The sequence below is a fragment of the Ictidomys tridecemlineatus genome, chromosome 7 (genome assembly GCF_052094955.1).
Source record: "Ictidomys tridecemlineatus isolate mIctTri1 chromosome 7, mIctTri1.hap1, whole genome shotgun sequence".
NCBI lineage: Eukaryota > Metazoa > Chordata > Mammalia > Rodentia > Sciuridae > Ictidomys > Ictidomys tridecemlineatus.
Genome location: NC_135483.1, coordinates 194,855,234 through 194,870,908, shown reverse-complemented (window position 1 = coordinate 194,870,908; position 15,675 = coordinate 194,855,234). Strand labels below are relative to the sequence as shown.

The 15,675-nt window shown below is 54.3% G+C and overlaps 1 protein-coding gene across 4 annotated transcripts in view; it reads left to right on the top strand.

Moving 5' to 3' along the window:
• Positions 1-15,675, top strand: part of Drc11 (dynein regulatory complex subunit 11) — a 124,991-nt gene that overhangs the window by 33,596 nt on the left and 75,720 nt on the right. For all 4 annotated transcript variants that reach the window (XM_078018294.1, XM_013359121.4, XM_040268057.2 and 1 more), the window contains one exon: positions 14,872-14,956. In XM_078018294.1, the coding sequence (XP_077874420.1) occupies positions 14,872-14,956 (85 nt within the window). The remainder of the gene's footprint in view (positions 1-14,871; positions 14,957-15,675) is intronic.

Below are 15,675 nucleotides of genomic sequence, written 5' to 3'. Positions count from 1 at the left end.
ACACACACACACACACACACACACAAACATAGATACACATAATACACATACACACACACACACACAAACATAGATACACATAATACACATACACACACACACACAAACATAGATACACATAATACACATACACACACACACACACACAAACATAGATACACATAATACACATACACACATACACACACACAAACATAGATACACATACGCACACATATACATACATAGACACACATACACATATACACACACATACATACACATACATATACACTCCCAAACCTAGAAACACATTCATACACACACATACACACACACACACACACACACACACACACACACATACACACACACACACACACACACACACACACACACACACACACACATGCAGGAAAGCCAGAAGTAAGAGTAAAGGGCAGAGAGTGGGTAGGAGCAGAGACCTGGCCCTCAGGATCCATTCCTGATGTCCCCCGGGTGCCCTCCTGGCCGGTCCTGTGGGCCTCGCTCCTCCAGCCTCCCCCATGCGGTCTGTACCCAGTGCAGTATCTGCCACCCAGTGTGACATGGGTGAGACGAGAGGCTGTGACGCCTGGACCCCACACACTTGCTGCCGAGTCTGGATTCTGCAGCATATTTCATTCTCCTGTGGTGGCACTAGGCAGGACCCTTGTTCTCCTGTGGTAGCCCTAGGGCTGGGCCCAGGTGCAGGTGGAGTGAGCCTCATCCCATCCTCAGCCCTTTTTAATATAATTTTTACTTTGAGACGGGATCTCACTCAATCGCCCAGGCTGGCCTTGACCTTGCAGTCCTTCTGCCTTGGGCTCTGGAGGAGCTGGACCTATGGGCTGTGCCCCTCGCCCAGCTTATTGGAATGAAATCGTTTTCCAGCTGTGCATTTTGGGTTGGATACTAACACATTGGGCTGCGGTCTCCTGAGGTCTCAGGGTAGCTCCAGGGTTGCAGGCTTTCTTGGCTGTTCACATCCTACCATGTGGCTGTGCATATGGACCCCAGTCCTGGTGGCCAGGGCCTCTGTCCCCTCCTGCCAAAGCATGGAGGACGGCGTCTGTGCTCAGCCCGGCCTCCTTTCCTCCTCCCCTGGGGTGTGTTATTTTGTTCACGCTCTGCTCCAGGGGCGTAGGATCTTCTGGATCCCGTGGCCCTGTGTTTATGAACCTGCTGTTGGAGTACAGGTCGGTGCTGTCAGTGGTGGGAATGGTGTGGACACTGTAGCTGGGTTGCTCACCAGGGGTCCCGGGTGCTGGGCACCTGCACTCCCTTGGCCCTTGCTCCAGGTCTCTCTTGCTGTTCAGTGGCCTTCCACAACCTTGGTGACTTAAGACAGTAGAGAAGTCCCAAGTCTGAGATCCAGGTGCTGGCGGGCTGCCACCTCTGGAACCTCAAGTGGAGAACCCTTCCTGGCCCCTGTGTCCACACCACTCAGTCTGCCTCTGTGGTCCCCTCGCCTGCTCCTGCTCTGTGTGTGACTGATCTGCCTCCACCTCTGCCCTGAAGGACACTCATGATGTGATTGAGGGCCACCTCCTGATCCCTCGTTTATTGGCATCTGCAAAGACCCTGTTTCCTTGTAAGTTCCACTCACAGGCTCCAGAAGGTAGGACTCAGCATCTTGGGGACCAGTTGTTCAGCCCGCCATGACCTTTGGCACCTATGAGAGGGACACAGCCGTCTTCCATTCTCGGATAGCGTTTGGTTAGTCGGGCCGATGTGGAACCCCATTCCTGCAGTGGGGAAATGTTCTAGATCTCCACTGCCCAGTAAGTAGCCAGTAGCCCCGGGAGGCTCCTGAGCACCTGAAAGACGGCCAGTGTGACTGCGAATTTTTAATGACAGATGGTCCCCACCCTCCAAGTTTGGGCTTTGGATCTTTCAACTTTACAATGGTACAATACGCTTTCCACAGCAACCAAGGTGGAATTCTGAGCGCTGAACTTCTCCAGGTGAGAAACATGCTCCAGGTCCTCTCTGGCTGTGCTGGGCCGAGGCACCCGGGCAGCCCATGAGCTCGGGGGAGATGACCCAGCTCCCGTGCACTGAGCAGGCTGTTCTGTGGGTGCTGTGACTGCGTCTCCACGTAGGTGTTTCCCATGGGGTAGGCTTAGGGACCAGACCCACTCTAAGCTGAGGGGCATCTGTGTATTTAATTAATTTGAGTTGAGACAGCCCCAGGACCCTGCCATATTGGACACACAGTTGTGGGGACGTTTGTCTTCAGACAGCCCCTTGCTTGTACTAGGCACCTCTCTTGAGATCAGCCATGAACATCTCAGTTTCAGGATTCGTTAATAAGCTTCAATTTATAGGGCCATAGAGGGGTCTCGGCCACAACCTCATCCAACCCCTGAGGGTCGGAAGGGAGAACTTGGAGGCCCAGGTGGGCTGTGTGGCCTTGGTCAGCCTGGGAAACCATGGGCTCTGGTCAGCGAAGCTACAGTGGCCTCCCCTCGTCCCCTCACAGGTCAGAGTCACCTGGGCACATCATTCCTAGACACTCTGGAAGATGCTGGGCCCTGCAGTCTGCAGGTGGGGACCCCAGATTGTCCTGTTGTGACTGTTGCCATTCCTGTGTCACCTGTGTGACGTCACTCACTTTGTCAAAGAGGTGCTGAGTTCCAGGGCCTCCTTCCAGCGCAGAGAGACGTAAACTGCTGAGCCTCAGTCCACCTTTCAGTCAGCAGGGAAGGTTCAGGGACGGCTCTGGGCCTTGGGCCTCGGGAGTTTCTTGGGCTCCATCAGGTGGACGGGCTGGGGATGGAGCCACAGCTTCTGCCCTTAAACTTACGTGATGCTGTGTCCTGTGTCTCTACGACAAGCAAATACATCAAAAATAGCACACATGCACGTGCACACACACACACACACACACACATGCACGTGCACACACACACACACATTCACAAGCAAATGCACACACACAGGGCATAGAGGTCCCAGGGCTCAGCTGCCTGTGTTCAAATCCCACTTAACCCCTCACAGGCTGTGTGACCTGTGTGACCTTGAGCCAGTTTCTTCCCCTTTCTCTGCCTCCTTCCTTATACTCCAGTGGAAGGCCGTGGTATTAATACTGCTTACGGCAGAGAAAGGATGAAGTAGGTTAATAAAGATCCAGACGTTACTATTATCGATGCAGATGAACAACAGAGATTTTAGTGAACATGGAGCTGCAGACAGTGTGGGCCGCGTGCTCCACCCTCAGTAATCACTGTGGACCTGTAGGGAGGCTGCGCGCCCAGACCCACAGCTTACAGTTTGGAATGCTGCTACCTCCTCAGCCCCTGGTGCTCCGTCCGGGGTTGGGCCCCTGCAAGCCCAGTCCCTGGGTCACAGTGCCGCCTCGCCAACCACAGAGGCAGGGTGGTGGTGGGTGGGGGAAGGACTGTCCTCGAGAGGGGGCGGGGCAGGCTTGAAGCCGGCAGGGCCACACACAGAACCGCAGAACCACCTGCTGCAGTGTGCGCAGGTCCCCGGCAGGGAGCGACTTCTCTGTGGAGGACTTGCAGGGTCTCGTTGATCTTTTCGTTTCTAAAGCTGAGGTGCAATTGAAGTGCAGCCAAGCCCCCCCTCCATGTGCCCCCGGGCAAGCTAAGCTTTGTCCTTTGGGACCCTGGGCCCTGGGAGGCCTGAGGCTCTCCTCTGTCATCTCACACCCCGCAGGCCCTGGAACCAAGCTGCACAGGGAGCCGACAGCCTGCTCCCATCCAGGGAGCCTGGAAGAGTCTCCCTGTTCCTCTCTCCTCTCTCCCAGTGCCACCCTCTGGGCCCTCAGGGCCTGGGCCACAGCGTGTCCACCACCAGCTTGCCGTGAGCAGTGTCCTTCCTTTCCAATGTCGTCTCCTGGCTGCCCCAGCAGGGGGTCTGCAGGGAGCTCCACTCGCTCGCAGGCAGCGGAAACTCAAGCCGCCCTCGCAGGGTGTAGTTCCCAAGAGATGGGGTCCATACCAGGCCTCCATCCCACGTGCAGGTGTCATTTCCTGAGGGTATCAGCAGCAGGACCTTTGTCCTGAGTGTCTGACTCGGTGCCAAGGAATGATCCGTGTTCATGCTGTTTCGTAGAAAAAGATGGTGCCTCATGGTCCCTTAGGTGCCACTGGGAACCCCCGTCTTTCCTAACTCCTGGCTCCTCCTTTCCCCCAACTTCCTAGCCTCTCCATGCGGAGCAGGGCATGTTCCGTGCAGTCAGGAAGAAAAGGAAGGGATGGTGGGGAGGGAGAATCAATCGTGGGCTGGAGGAAGCCCTGCGTGGCTCACCGTTATCTCAGACGTCACTGTGGACTTAGAGAAGTCAGGGCGTCCTGCCTGAAAGCCCGGAGTGACCACCAGATTTAGAACTGAGACCTGGGTGAGTGAGGGCTTTTGAAACAGGAGCATCATGTAAAACCAGAATGGCTTCCCAGGGAAGCCCAGACCATCCTGAGGATTCCAGGGACCTCAAAACCGAAGCCTCCCGAGTGTGTGCGGCCGGTGTCTCGTGGGCGGTGGGACTGCAGCGGGGTCTGTTCTCTCCCTTGGTCCTCCAGGCAGGGAGCATGCGTTACTTTTGGGGTGAAAAGGGAAGTTTTTGAAAGGGGACAGTGGTGCACAGAGGTGAGCGCAGGGCTCATAATCGTGGATTCCTGTGAGATTATGTTTTCAGTGAGTTCTCAGAGGCAGCTGTGGCCAGTAGACAGGTGAGCGCGTGTGCAGGTTGCTCACAGGAGAAGCAAGTAACTTCTTCCTGCCGTTGCTTTGGCAGAAAATATATGGGTGGAGCGGGGGACATCAGAAGAGGTGGGCGAGCGCTCAGGGTCCCGGCATTACTCTGAGGTCTTGGGGACAGGTGCACAGCCCGCGTGAAATCGCATGTTTTGATGTCAGGTCGTCACAGTAAATCACATTAAGAACACCAGGAGCTCGGGTTCTCACGGCCGAGCCAGGCGCCAGGTCTTGATGAAAGACAGACGCTCAGGCTCCTCTGCAAGTGCGGAGAACAGATTCCCTTTCTTTGGCACGTAGACGGTTCCAAGCTAAAGCGCTGGGCCCTGCTTACCCAACACCGGGCCTCTGTCTGCCCCAAAGTCTGCAAGTGCTAAACAGCTCCGGAGCTACTGATGTTGCAGGACCTTGAGTGGCCTCAGGTGGCGTCCCTGCTACCCTCCTGCCTGGGGAGTCCCGCTGAAGAGTGGCCAGCATGGCCAAAAAGTGAAAACGGCACCATGCTGGGAAGGTGGAGGGCCACCGCATCTCTGCTGCTGTCACCAAAACAGCAGGGTGACTTTGGAGCCATTGCCTTTGTGGCATTGACATGGCTGCGACCAAGGACACCACTGTCCTTTGGAGACAGAGCTTTCCAGTTTGCTTGAGCAGGCTGTTTCTGTGTTCCGTGGAACAATGTCACTGTGGAAGTGTCACTCTGGATGGAAAGACCAAGACTTCGTGTTGCATGGACACAGTAAAGATCCCCTTGAACTTGATCAAATGCAGGCAGAGGTCATGGAGGTTACGCGCTGGGCCCTCACGCTGCCCTTTTCTGTAGCTCACTCTTGTTGCTGCTTATAGAGATCCCAGTCTTCAACAGCAGCGGGTGCACTGGCACTTTCTCATCCCCGTTTTCCCTGAGCTTTCTGGATCCGTGGGCTGGGAAGGAGAAGGGTGTGAGGCTCCCAATGAGGAGGGTGGAGGAAGGCGGCCCGGAAGAGGCCTGGATGACGGACGGATGATATCTTTGATCAGAAACTGCTTTCCATTCCTTCCTGAAGCATCTGCACTTGCCTGGGGATTCATTTTTTATATAAATATTTGAGATAAAAAGGTGAAAATAAGGCACATACATCATTTTCCCAAAGCCAAAATAGGCAATCATGTGTTCAGTAATACACTAATTCTTTTAATAAAATTTTTAAAAGGGAGGCTGGGCAGGGAGGTTCCTGTTGCATTGAAGCATGAGCAGAATCCAAGATAATAATTTCAAATCAAGAAGGAAGCTTTAGCCAGGCACAGTGGCACACACTTGTGATCCCAACTACTTGGGAGACTGAGGCAGAAGGATCACAAGTTGAGGCCAGCCTCAGGAATTTATCAAGATCCTGTCTCAAAGCAAAAATTTTAAAAAGGGCTAGGGATGTGGCTCAGTGGTAAAGCATCCCCTGGGTTCAATCCCTAGTACCAAAAAAAAAAAAAAAAAGGAACTTTCATCTTGAGTGATCACTGCTAATAACATCTCACTAATAAGTAAAAGCACCATTGAATAAATCAGATTCCGTGGTCTGAGCTCAGACTGCCTTGCTGTGCTCCTGTACCACCTCCTCTCCTTTGAGAACTGGGGTGCCCCTCGTTTTTCCAAGAAGGACCGTGTAATTAAGCCCATGTGCAGTCAGTTGCCTTTATTGAGTGTCAGTGAATTTATGGGCAGCAAGTGGTACCTCGGGAGGCTCCTATGTGGTGGCCCAAGCTGCTAACTTTAGAAGGAAGAGAAATATAGGAGTCTGCTGACATTAATGGAGGTGGCCGTCTGACCAGGGGGACCAGCCAGAAGCCCTCCATCATATATTCTTCGTACCTGATGAAACACAGATAAATCTCTGCCTGTGAGTCGGCAGTGGTGAGACCCCAGGAAGCTCCGTGTCAGACCTCAGGGGGGAGATCCATCAACCGGCAGCCCTGCTTCCTAAATCACTGCCCGCTCACGGGCTGGCCACTTTCACATTTGTGCAAAAACTTTTGACAATACAAATGAATTTTTAACCGGCCCTATCTTTACTGAATGCTCCATTGCTAACTGAAAAATAAAAGTGGTGTTTTCCCTCCCCAGTGTCCAGTGTCCTCCGATAAAGGACAGAAAGGCTGCTCACCAAGCTGAAGCTGTCTTTATTTTAAAAGTGGCATTAGTCACTGAACAAATTCTGTAAGAAAGTAGCATTGCCCCCCCCATTAGTATTTGTCACAACCAAATCAAGGGACTCCTAGAGTTCCAAGGAGATGTCTAACGGGCAGACAGCACTTCATTTTTAAGAGCTCAGTGGATAAGCCTAGCTCAGTGGCACCGGCTTGCAGGGGCCCTGCTGTCCAGGGGCCCGCCCTCAGTTGGCTCTCCTCACACAGCAACTTAACAGCAGCTGCCCACGTCTCTTCTTTTCCAGTAAAGCACTACTTTCACTGCACATCTGTCTCCCAGCTGCCCCTCTCTCTGTACAAAGCCTCGTTAATGGCCCCTACATAGACAGCGAGCTTCAGTGGTCGTCCACGGATGCCCGGCTCTGCCGAGAACCCCGTGGAAAGTGGGTGGGGAGGCTGATCCTGCAGGTTCTGGAGACGCCCTTCCTGCTCAGGTCTCAGTCTGCCTGGGTGAGATCTGTCAAGCCTCAGTTTCCTCGTCTGAAAAACATCATTGACAATAATTTCATCTGCCTCGTAGGGTCGTTGGTAGGATTAAATGATGTCCGTTTTTCCCCCACACGTTTTTATTTGTGTATTACAGTTGTTCCTAATCTAGAATTCATTTTATGTGCTGGTACATGCCCCAATATCACAATATAATTTGAGTCTCCTCTGCTTTCGAGCTGTCTTGTTGTTGGCAGCACTGAGCTCCTCGGGGTGTCAGACAGAACAAGGCCTCCGTCCCTCTGGGTGTTAGCTGCAGTCACACCCTGCTCCCGCCCAGGTGGGCCTCTCAATGTGGCAGCAGCTTAGGGCCCTCGTTGTCGAAGCACGTCTGTGATGTGTTCTGAGGGTCAGCAGCAGGCCACACCCACACTCAAAGGGAAGGAAGGACAGGGCAGTGTGATCCCCAGAGGCAAGGGTGCAGGGGTGGCCAAGGAGCGACTGGTCCCGTAAAACCCACAGTGGGTGTGGCAGTCCTCTGCTAAAGACCCCAGGACAGCATGGCTGGGATCACTTTGCGGTGGCCCTGGACACTGCCTTCCTAGGGAATCAGGCAGGCACTCACCTGGCCTCTTCCTCAGGAACCCTTGTGGGCGTACGAGAGGCGCCTCCGGGGTTTCCAGCCCCAGAACTGCCCGCCCCCCACCTGTGGTTCATTGTCAAGGTCTTGGGGAGGAGAGACTCTGTGCTCAGGTTGGCGAGTCCTTCTTCTAAGTCATGATTTTTTTTCCTACAATCATTTCCAACTTGTTGGTGCGTTTATTGTTTTCTGTGATTCAGTTGTTACTTCAGAAAGCACCATTAAATGTCCAAGTGGTGCAAAATGAGACCCCAGGTGTCCGTCCCCACAGACGGAGAGAAACAGTGGGAAGATGGGACACCGTTTGATGCTTCACCAAGCACTGGGTTCCCGATCCTTGTGCAGGAAGGCATCGGATCAGATGAAATGCCTGCTTCTTATCTTAAAATTCAAAACAAGGAGAAAAGGTAATAGACTGTGGTAAACTCTAATTTTAGCATAATCAAACGAGAGCTCAACAGAGAGGGATTTTTATGCCTTTGTTCACAGCTTTTGCCCAGGGCCTAGACTGGCATCTGGCAGAGGAGCACACTCAGCAAGCACGCCCCGAATGAAAAGCGAGCCCCCAACACAGGACCACTGCGCTGGGGGAGCAGCTTCCCAGGGGGGAGAGGACACAGGCCGGCGCTGGCCTGCTAGCGGTTGGTGCCGCAGCCGGAGCCGGGAGATAGTGAGATGCAAGGAAATGGCAGGAAGGAGTACTTAATGAAAGAGGTAAATGTGCCTTTTAATCGGTGACGGGCTGGATGTAGGGAAATAGAAGAGCTCTGTGAACGTCTGAGAGTCTGTGAAGGAGGAGGAAGAAACAGCCTCAGGAACCGCTGGGGCCACACGCTGCTCCTGCCAAGGGGAACAGGGAGGAGTCGGTGCTGGGGAGTTCACGGAGATAACATGGTCCCCGTTAAACCCCAACAGGATCCTTTATTAAAGTCATTAGGATTAGAATAAGGACAACAAGGAAAAGCAAACAGGCCTGATTTAAGTGTCTTACAAAGACAAACAAGGTGAACACATCAGCTGTCAGGGAAGTGTGAGCGCAGATCAGCTGAGCAGCGTGGAGGGCCCCGGCTGGCCAGGCAGAGGGAAGGAGGTGATGGGTGTCGGGCGGACAAGTGGGAGAAGACAAGGGGAGAAGACACGCAGAAGCAGGAACGGGCTGGCTGGATTGTTGAAGCCACCGAGGAGCAGAAGGCAGAGCACGTAATTCCCCTACAGAGGTCCATTTTCTAACTGTGGAAACAGACACCTTAGAAGAAAGTGGACAGATTCCACTGTAAAAATGATGAGTTCTGTTTAATAATCCAGCTGCAAAACTCAATGGCATCAGGAAACCAACCAAATACCAAACTGACTTTATCATAAATCATTTTTCTTTATTTTTTGTTTAATCGCAAACACAATCCCTATTGGCAACAAGAAGGAGAGCAATCCTGAGATGGGTTAAAGGGATCCGCAGTGTCCCCCAGTCCTGCCCCTGCAGGCAGGAACCACACATCTGCGTTTCTCCGGCCCCCTCGTGCCAAGCAGAGGTGGTGATCCCACATCTCCATAGCCTGTCCTTCCCTTGAGCATTATGTCACTGTTTCAGGAACTGACCAGGGTTTTCCAGCACCTCCATCCTCCTACCAGGAGTGGGCTGTCAACTGCAGCGCATCTGAGTTCTTCCCATTGACAGTAATGGGATAAAAGCTTCCGGAAGTGCCTGTTGCACGGAGCATCTGATTTCTAAAAACCGCTCGCTGCTGTAGGCAGAGGTGCCTGTGAGCTTTGAACGGACGTGGGAGGAATTGAATGGAATGGCCGTGTGCTGTGTGGCAGGTCCAGGCAGCCCCAGCTGGCCACAGCAGCACTGCCCCGTCCAGGGTGCAGGCCTGTCTCTGCCCCAGGGCGTCTGGCCCTACCTCCCACTGCGCTGCTGGGGGTGGTGTCAGGAACGTTCCCTGAGTCACTCAGATGCCCATCCCCCTGTGGCAATGAGGGCCGGGCAGATCTTCGGCTGGGCTTCCTGCTGGAGCCAGGCGGGATGCAGGGGTGGGGGGTCCTGGAGGCCAAGTCAGGCTCAGGACAAACACTCCATCCGTGAGACCAAAGCCGGGAGTGAAGGCCAGGCCAGGGCTGTGGACTTGGACTGGGTGGAGCAGGAGGATGGAGTGAGAAGAGCTGGGCTGGAGCCGGAGCCGCTGCCTGGCACTCCCGAGGCCACGGGGTGCTCACTTGAGGGAAGCATCAGAGCCCGGGGCTGGAGGCCATGGTCCTAGACAGTGTGGAGACGGTGCCACCCTAGACCTTGGGCCCTGGAAGGAGCACAGGAGACGGCCGTCCCCGGGGCTCTGCACCCTCACTCCGGCCGCTCTGAGGCCTTCTCACTTTCTCTTTTTCTTTCCTTCCTTCCCCTTTTTTTTTGGGGGGGGGTTATTCTAGGGTAGACCAGACCTAGTGACAGGAAGGTGTCATTTATTTTTGAGAATTTTAAACAATCTCTAAAGTTTGATGAACAAATGGAATTAATGAACAACGCAAAGTATTCTGTCTTCTGGAAATGAAAACTTGATTTAATACAAATTAAATGTTGTTCCAAAACCCCAAATGTTCACTTTAAAAAAAAAAAGTCATCTCTGTAGAACGTGCCAGCCTCTGCTGTAGTGACGTGTGGTGAGGGAGAGTCCCCAGCAGCTGCTGAATCGCGGTCCTGGGCTCCTGTTCCTGTGGCTCTCACTCCTCCTCTCCCTCCTGCCCGTGTGTAGGCAGGGAGGTGAGCAGGCTGTGCACAGCAGCCCTGCAGGTTCTGTTTCCTGCCTCACTTGTTCCATGGGGCACTCAGGTGCCCAGCTGAAGAGCCCGCTTTGACCTTGCTTGTTGACCTTGCCTGTTGCAGCATTTTGAGAGCAAATGGAAGCCAGGCAGAGAGGTCGGAAGTGGGATGCATTCTGGAATGCATCTTAGCACAGGCTGTAAGTCAGCAAAATGATGACAGTTTGAAGATAATCAAGTGGCTTTGAATTACAATTGAGAGAAACCTGTAATTTAAATGATCACCATGCACGAAGGCAGCCTATTTGACTCTTAATAATTGTGCAGAGAATTTTGCCCTAAAATCTGTTTTAAGTAGAAAAGTTTCCTGCATCTATTAAAGTGCTTTCCATTCTGTGAAGAGAAATTGAGATCATCATCCCAAAATAACTCCACACCCCACTTCTTCTCCACCCAGAGATACGTACGCACCTCCGCAGGTCCGTGGTGGTGAGATGAGAGGACAGTCATTTTGTCTGGCCGAACAATTCATTTCATACAGGACAGTTAGGGCGGACCTCTCTGCTAGTGTGACCCTGGAGGACAACCTTAAACCCAGTGCCAGAGTCGGCCACTTGGTGTCTGTTTTTCATCAGGGGCGAGGCTCTGAGCAGGGCACCAGCGGTGGAATGAGGAGGCGGCAGAGCAGCTGTAGCAGCCGCAGAGGGAGGCAGGTGGCAGGGGACGCAGGGATGCGGCAGCATCAGACGGCAGGCCTAAGTGTCTTTGTGTCCAAACCAGGACACATTTAAGAATGAAAGGGGGCAGGAGGGGATGTCCCATGCCACACAGGTGACTCAGGACGGCCACACTGCAGGCATGTGAGGAAGGCAGACCCAGCCGTGTTTGCAGAGGGAACACAGGTGTGGAAGAAGAGAGGGGCCGAGGGGGACGCCACGTTCCCTCCCTGGAGAGACAGTTTCCATTTCCTGAACTGGGAAAAGGAGAGAGCAGGAGGAGGAGGGCTGGTGAGAACAAGAGCCGAGTTTGGGGCCTGGGGTCCCTGGGCTGCCAGGCCTGGCTGGGCAGTCGGGCTTGAGCCTGCAGTCAGTGGGGCAGCGAGGCAGGGGCCAGACGGCCGTGAGCCTGGGCATGGAGAGAGGGAGGAGCCTAAGACCAAGCCCCTTCCATGTTCCAGGTGGGGAGACAAGGAGGACCCAGCAGGAGAGCCATGCAGGAGAGCCCAGAGGAGGCCAGCAGCCCCCTTTAATAATAATAAGGTGATGGGGAGCTCAGATGCTGCTGACAGGTCCCCAACATGTGAGCACTCTCCATGTGAGGCGGAGAAGGGACTCCGGAGGCAGGCAGGATGTCTGAGGGGCAGGCAGAAGCCAGGGGATGCTGAGCATGAAACCAGGATGGAGAACCTTCTGGAGAGAGCACTCGGCCCACCCGCAGCATGACCATGTGACTGGGCTGGCACGGCTGGAACCCAGGCCTGCGGTGGGCGCTGCACCACGGGAGTCTGTTGTCTGTTGTCCCCGACTCAAGTGGCAGCAGGGGCTCCTGAGGGTCAGAGGCAGGGCCTTTCCAGCCCCTCTCCTTGGCTTGCGAATGACCAGCTCCTCCCTGGGCCTCTCCACCTGTCCTCCCTCCCTCTGTGCCATCTCTCCCAGTTTCCCCCCCTGACACAGACACCCATCACACTGGGATAGGACCCATCCTACCCCTGTGTGACCAGATCTTAACCGAGTACCTCTGCCCAACCTTCTTTCCAACGAGGTCACATCCCAAGGTGCTGGGGGCTCAACACAGGGATCCTGGGTTTGGGAGCACAATTCGTCACAACAGCTGGTGAGAACTCTGGTGATGGGGGTGAACGTGGGCAGCTCTGGGAAGCTGCGGGAAGAGCGCAGAGATGAGTGAGCCCCACAGTGAGGAGGTGAGCGACTGTGAGGAGGAGAGAGGGCCAGGAGGTGTAAGGGTGGCCTGAAGGCCAGAGTCCGGGCCACCAAAGCCTGGGGACACCAAGCCTGAGGGAGGAATGGTCTCTGGAAGGGGCAGCCCCTCCACTGCTTCCTGGGACACAGCCAGGCAGACAGCAGCTGAGCCTGGGGCGTGCACGGTGGCCGTGGCCTTCCTGGGACCGAGAGCAATTCCAGTTGCCATTTGCAGTCCCTGATGTTTGAATAAGAGCGAGGCTCAGCCCCTCAGTCCTGAGCTCAGCAGCGGGTCTTCCTGGCCCTGGGCCTGCAGGTTCCCAGCTCCCTGGGGGAGAGGTGTCCATGTGTCCAAGCGTCCATGCAGAAGCGCAGCCTCCACCATCCCCTGCACCAGGGATGGGGGCCGGCAGAGATGGGGAGGAAGTGCCCATTAGGGGGAGAGGGGCTCAGAGGGGCCAGAGTCCACAAAAAACAGATGCTTCGGTTTCCACTTTTAATCAAAAACGCCGCCGTCCTGACAGCGTGTGACTTGGAGGCCCCGCTGGGCTGAGCCCTGCAGTCAAGTTCATCAGGCCCCTGCTACTGGTGTCGGAAACACCCCAGGGGCCTAATGGCGGGCAGCGTGTCCCCTGCAGCTCTGACGCCTCCTGTGGGAGCAGGGCCCAAAGCCGGACACTCCACGTCTCACCACCGCCTTGCCCTGATCGGCAGCAGTGGGGACCGTGGGAGCGGGGTCTGAGGAGGCCTGCTGGATGGGTGGGGACAGCCTGGGAACCGAGCACCCAGCTGAAAACAACCCGCAGCCTGGGAGCGGGATCAGAAATGCCAAGTAGAACCTCAGGCCCGCTTTCTCTTACAAGTGACCAGGTCACAGGGGGCTGAGGAGAGATTCCCAATCAGTGTGCCCAGAGCACCCCTGCAGGTGGAGGTGTCCTAGAAGGACAAACGGCGGAGTAAGCACAAGCCCAGGGCAGTGCTCACACCTGCGTCCCCAGGAGCACACAGGTGGGGGTACAGGACTGCCCGAGGGCACTGTCATTTTCTAAATGCAAAATTTTAAATATGTCTTTAGATTTGTGCCTAAGTCAGCTGTTCTCATTATTCAAGGAAAAGAATATTCAGGCTCAGCTGATAAATAGTTACGTAAACGGACATGAGTGGGAATAACCCGTTATGTTCATTTACCTAGTAAAAATAAATACTTAATATTATTTTGCAAAAGGCCCTGTGAGACTGTGACGTTAAATCTTGGTGACAGTTGGTGTGTTTCGAAAGAGTCCCACATTGTAGATAGCTATGGAAATCTGTTTTATTTTTGATGTCACTAAGCTTGTGTGGGTCCTCGCAACACTCGAGCTTTGAACAGTGAGAGCCCAGCCAGGCGGTGACCTGTGGGGTGCAGGTGGCTGGGGAGGTAAGAGGCCATGGCGAGCATTGTGTTGTGTGTCCTCCTGTCACGTGTCTGAGCCGGGCCATCCAACAGTGTCACAGGGCCGAGATGACGTCACAAGGACCTCCCCAACAGCATGGGAGCCCCCCATTCCCCGGGCTTGCCACCGTGGGTCAGTGGGTCATTAGCAGTGATGAGCCAGGTGACTCAGTGGCCCTTCCCTTTCCAAATGACAGAGACCCGAGGTTAAGAAGCACACCTGGGTGCAGGGCCTGTTCCACCTGCAGGAAGACCCGTCCACACGGACGTGGGAGGGTGGGTTCTCGGTGGGCTCTCGGGTCCAGGCCAGAACCTGCAGGAGGCCAGTGCTGTCCCGGTGCCCTGAGGTCTCCACCAGGCTGTTAAGGGCCTCTGCCTTTTCCCTTCTACATCTGTGGGGGTAGATTTCCCTCCCTTGCTTCAACCAGAACAGCAGATTGGAATACAGAGGAATGGGCATTTCAGTGTCTGCTTTCTAAGTGTAGAAATTACGTGGTCACAGAAAAAAATAACATATAACCCGCCACCGAGCCTGGGCCTCGGGCTTCCTGAAGGCCAGAGCAGGTGTTGTGCTCCAGACACTGGCAAAGGTGTGGTCTGCACGCTGCACCCTTCCGCGGGCTCTGGCTCCTGTGTTTACCCTGAACTGCAAACAGGAAGACACTGCATGCTGTCCAGCCCTCCATCCCAGGGAGCCCCCCCTCGAGAGCCACCACCCGCTTCTGTGAACACAAGCAAATGGGTGAATGGGGCGTTGACAGAGGGGACCCCACTGACTTCTGTTTCAATTTTCCTCCTTCTCTGCACAGGAATCTGACTGGCTCTTTTCCTGAGTACCCCAATGTAGAAGACGGAGGTTCTGCTATGATTTTTTCCAACAAGACCCCAGAACAGGTACAGATTTGCCCGAGAAATAAAAGTGTGACTCTACCCCGATCCCGTTCTCTAGATTTCCAGGTCAATGGGTTCCTGGTGTTCTCAGGTCCTGTTATTTTCCTGCTGATATCACCGTGGCGTGCCCTAGGGTGCACATATTCCTGCAGAGTCGTTTCCAAATGAACCCACCCTTTTCCTGTCTGATTGGGAGGAGGGATGATGACCTGCGAAGGAGGTTTCCGTGCTGATGTCTGAGCAGCCTGACTCAGGTGCCCTCTGTGTCCCTGCCTGCCTCTCAGGCCAGGTCCTTCCCCTCCTTCCCGTCCCCAGACCTCGCTGCCAGCCGTCCACCCACCCGGCCCCCTCGCGTCTCAGCCACTGAGCTCTCAGAGCCTTGCTCGTGGCCGGCTCTCCCCCAGCTCTGAGGGCCTTCCATTAGGACTCTCAGTTAATCCCAAAACTAATGCAGAAACCACACTGAGAGGTCAGACAGAGGTTCAGAATATACTGACAAAACCTGACTGAGGAAGACGGGAAGGCTTGGGCAGTAGGCCGGGTAGAAAGCCTCCGTGAAGTGTGAATAAGTGTGAATACACATCAGCTGCCCATCATTTCTATGCAGCTGATGCATTTTCCATCAAAATTAAAGTGGTTTTATATTGACATGCTCATTCACACGTGTATCTGGAAAATGCATGAAATATCCACACAATTTTTTAAGGAACTATGAGGAAGGG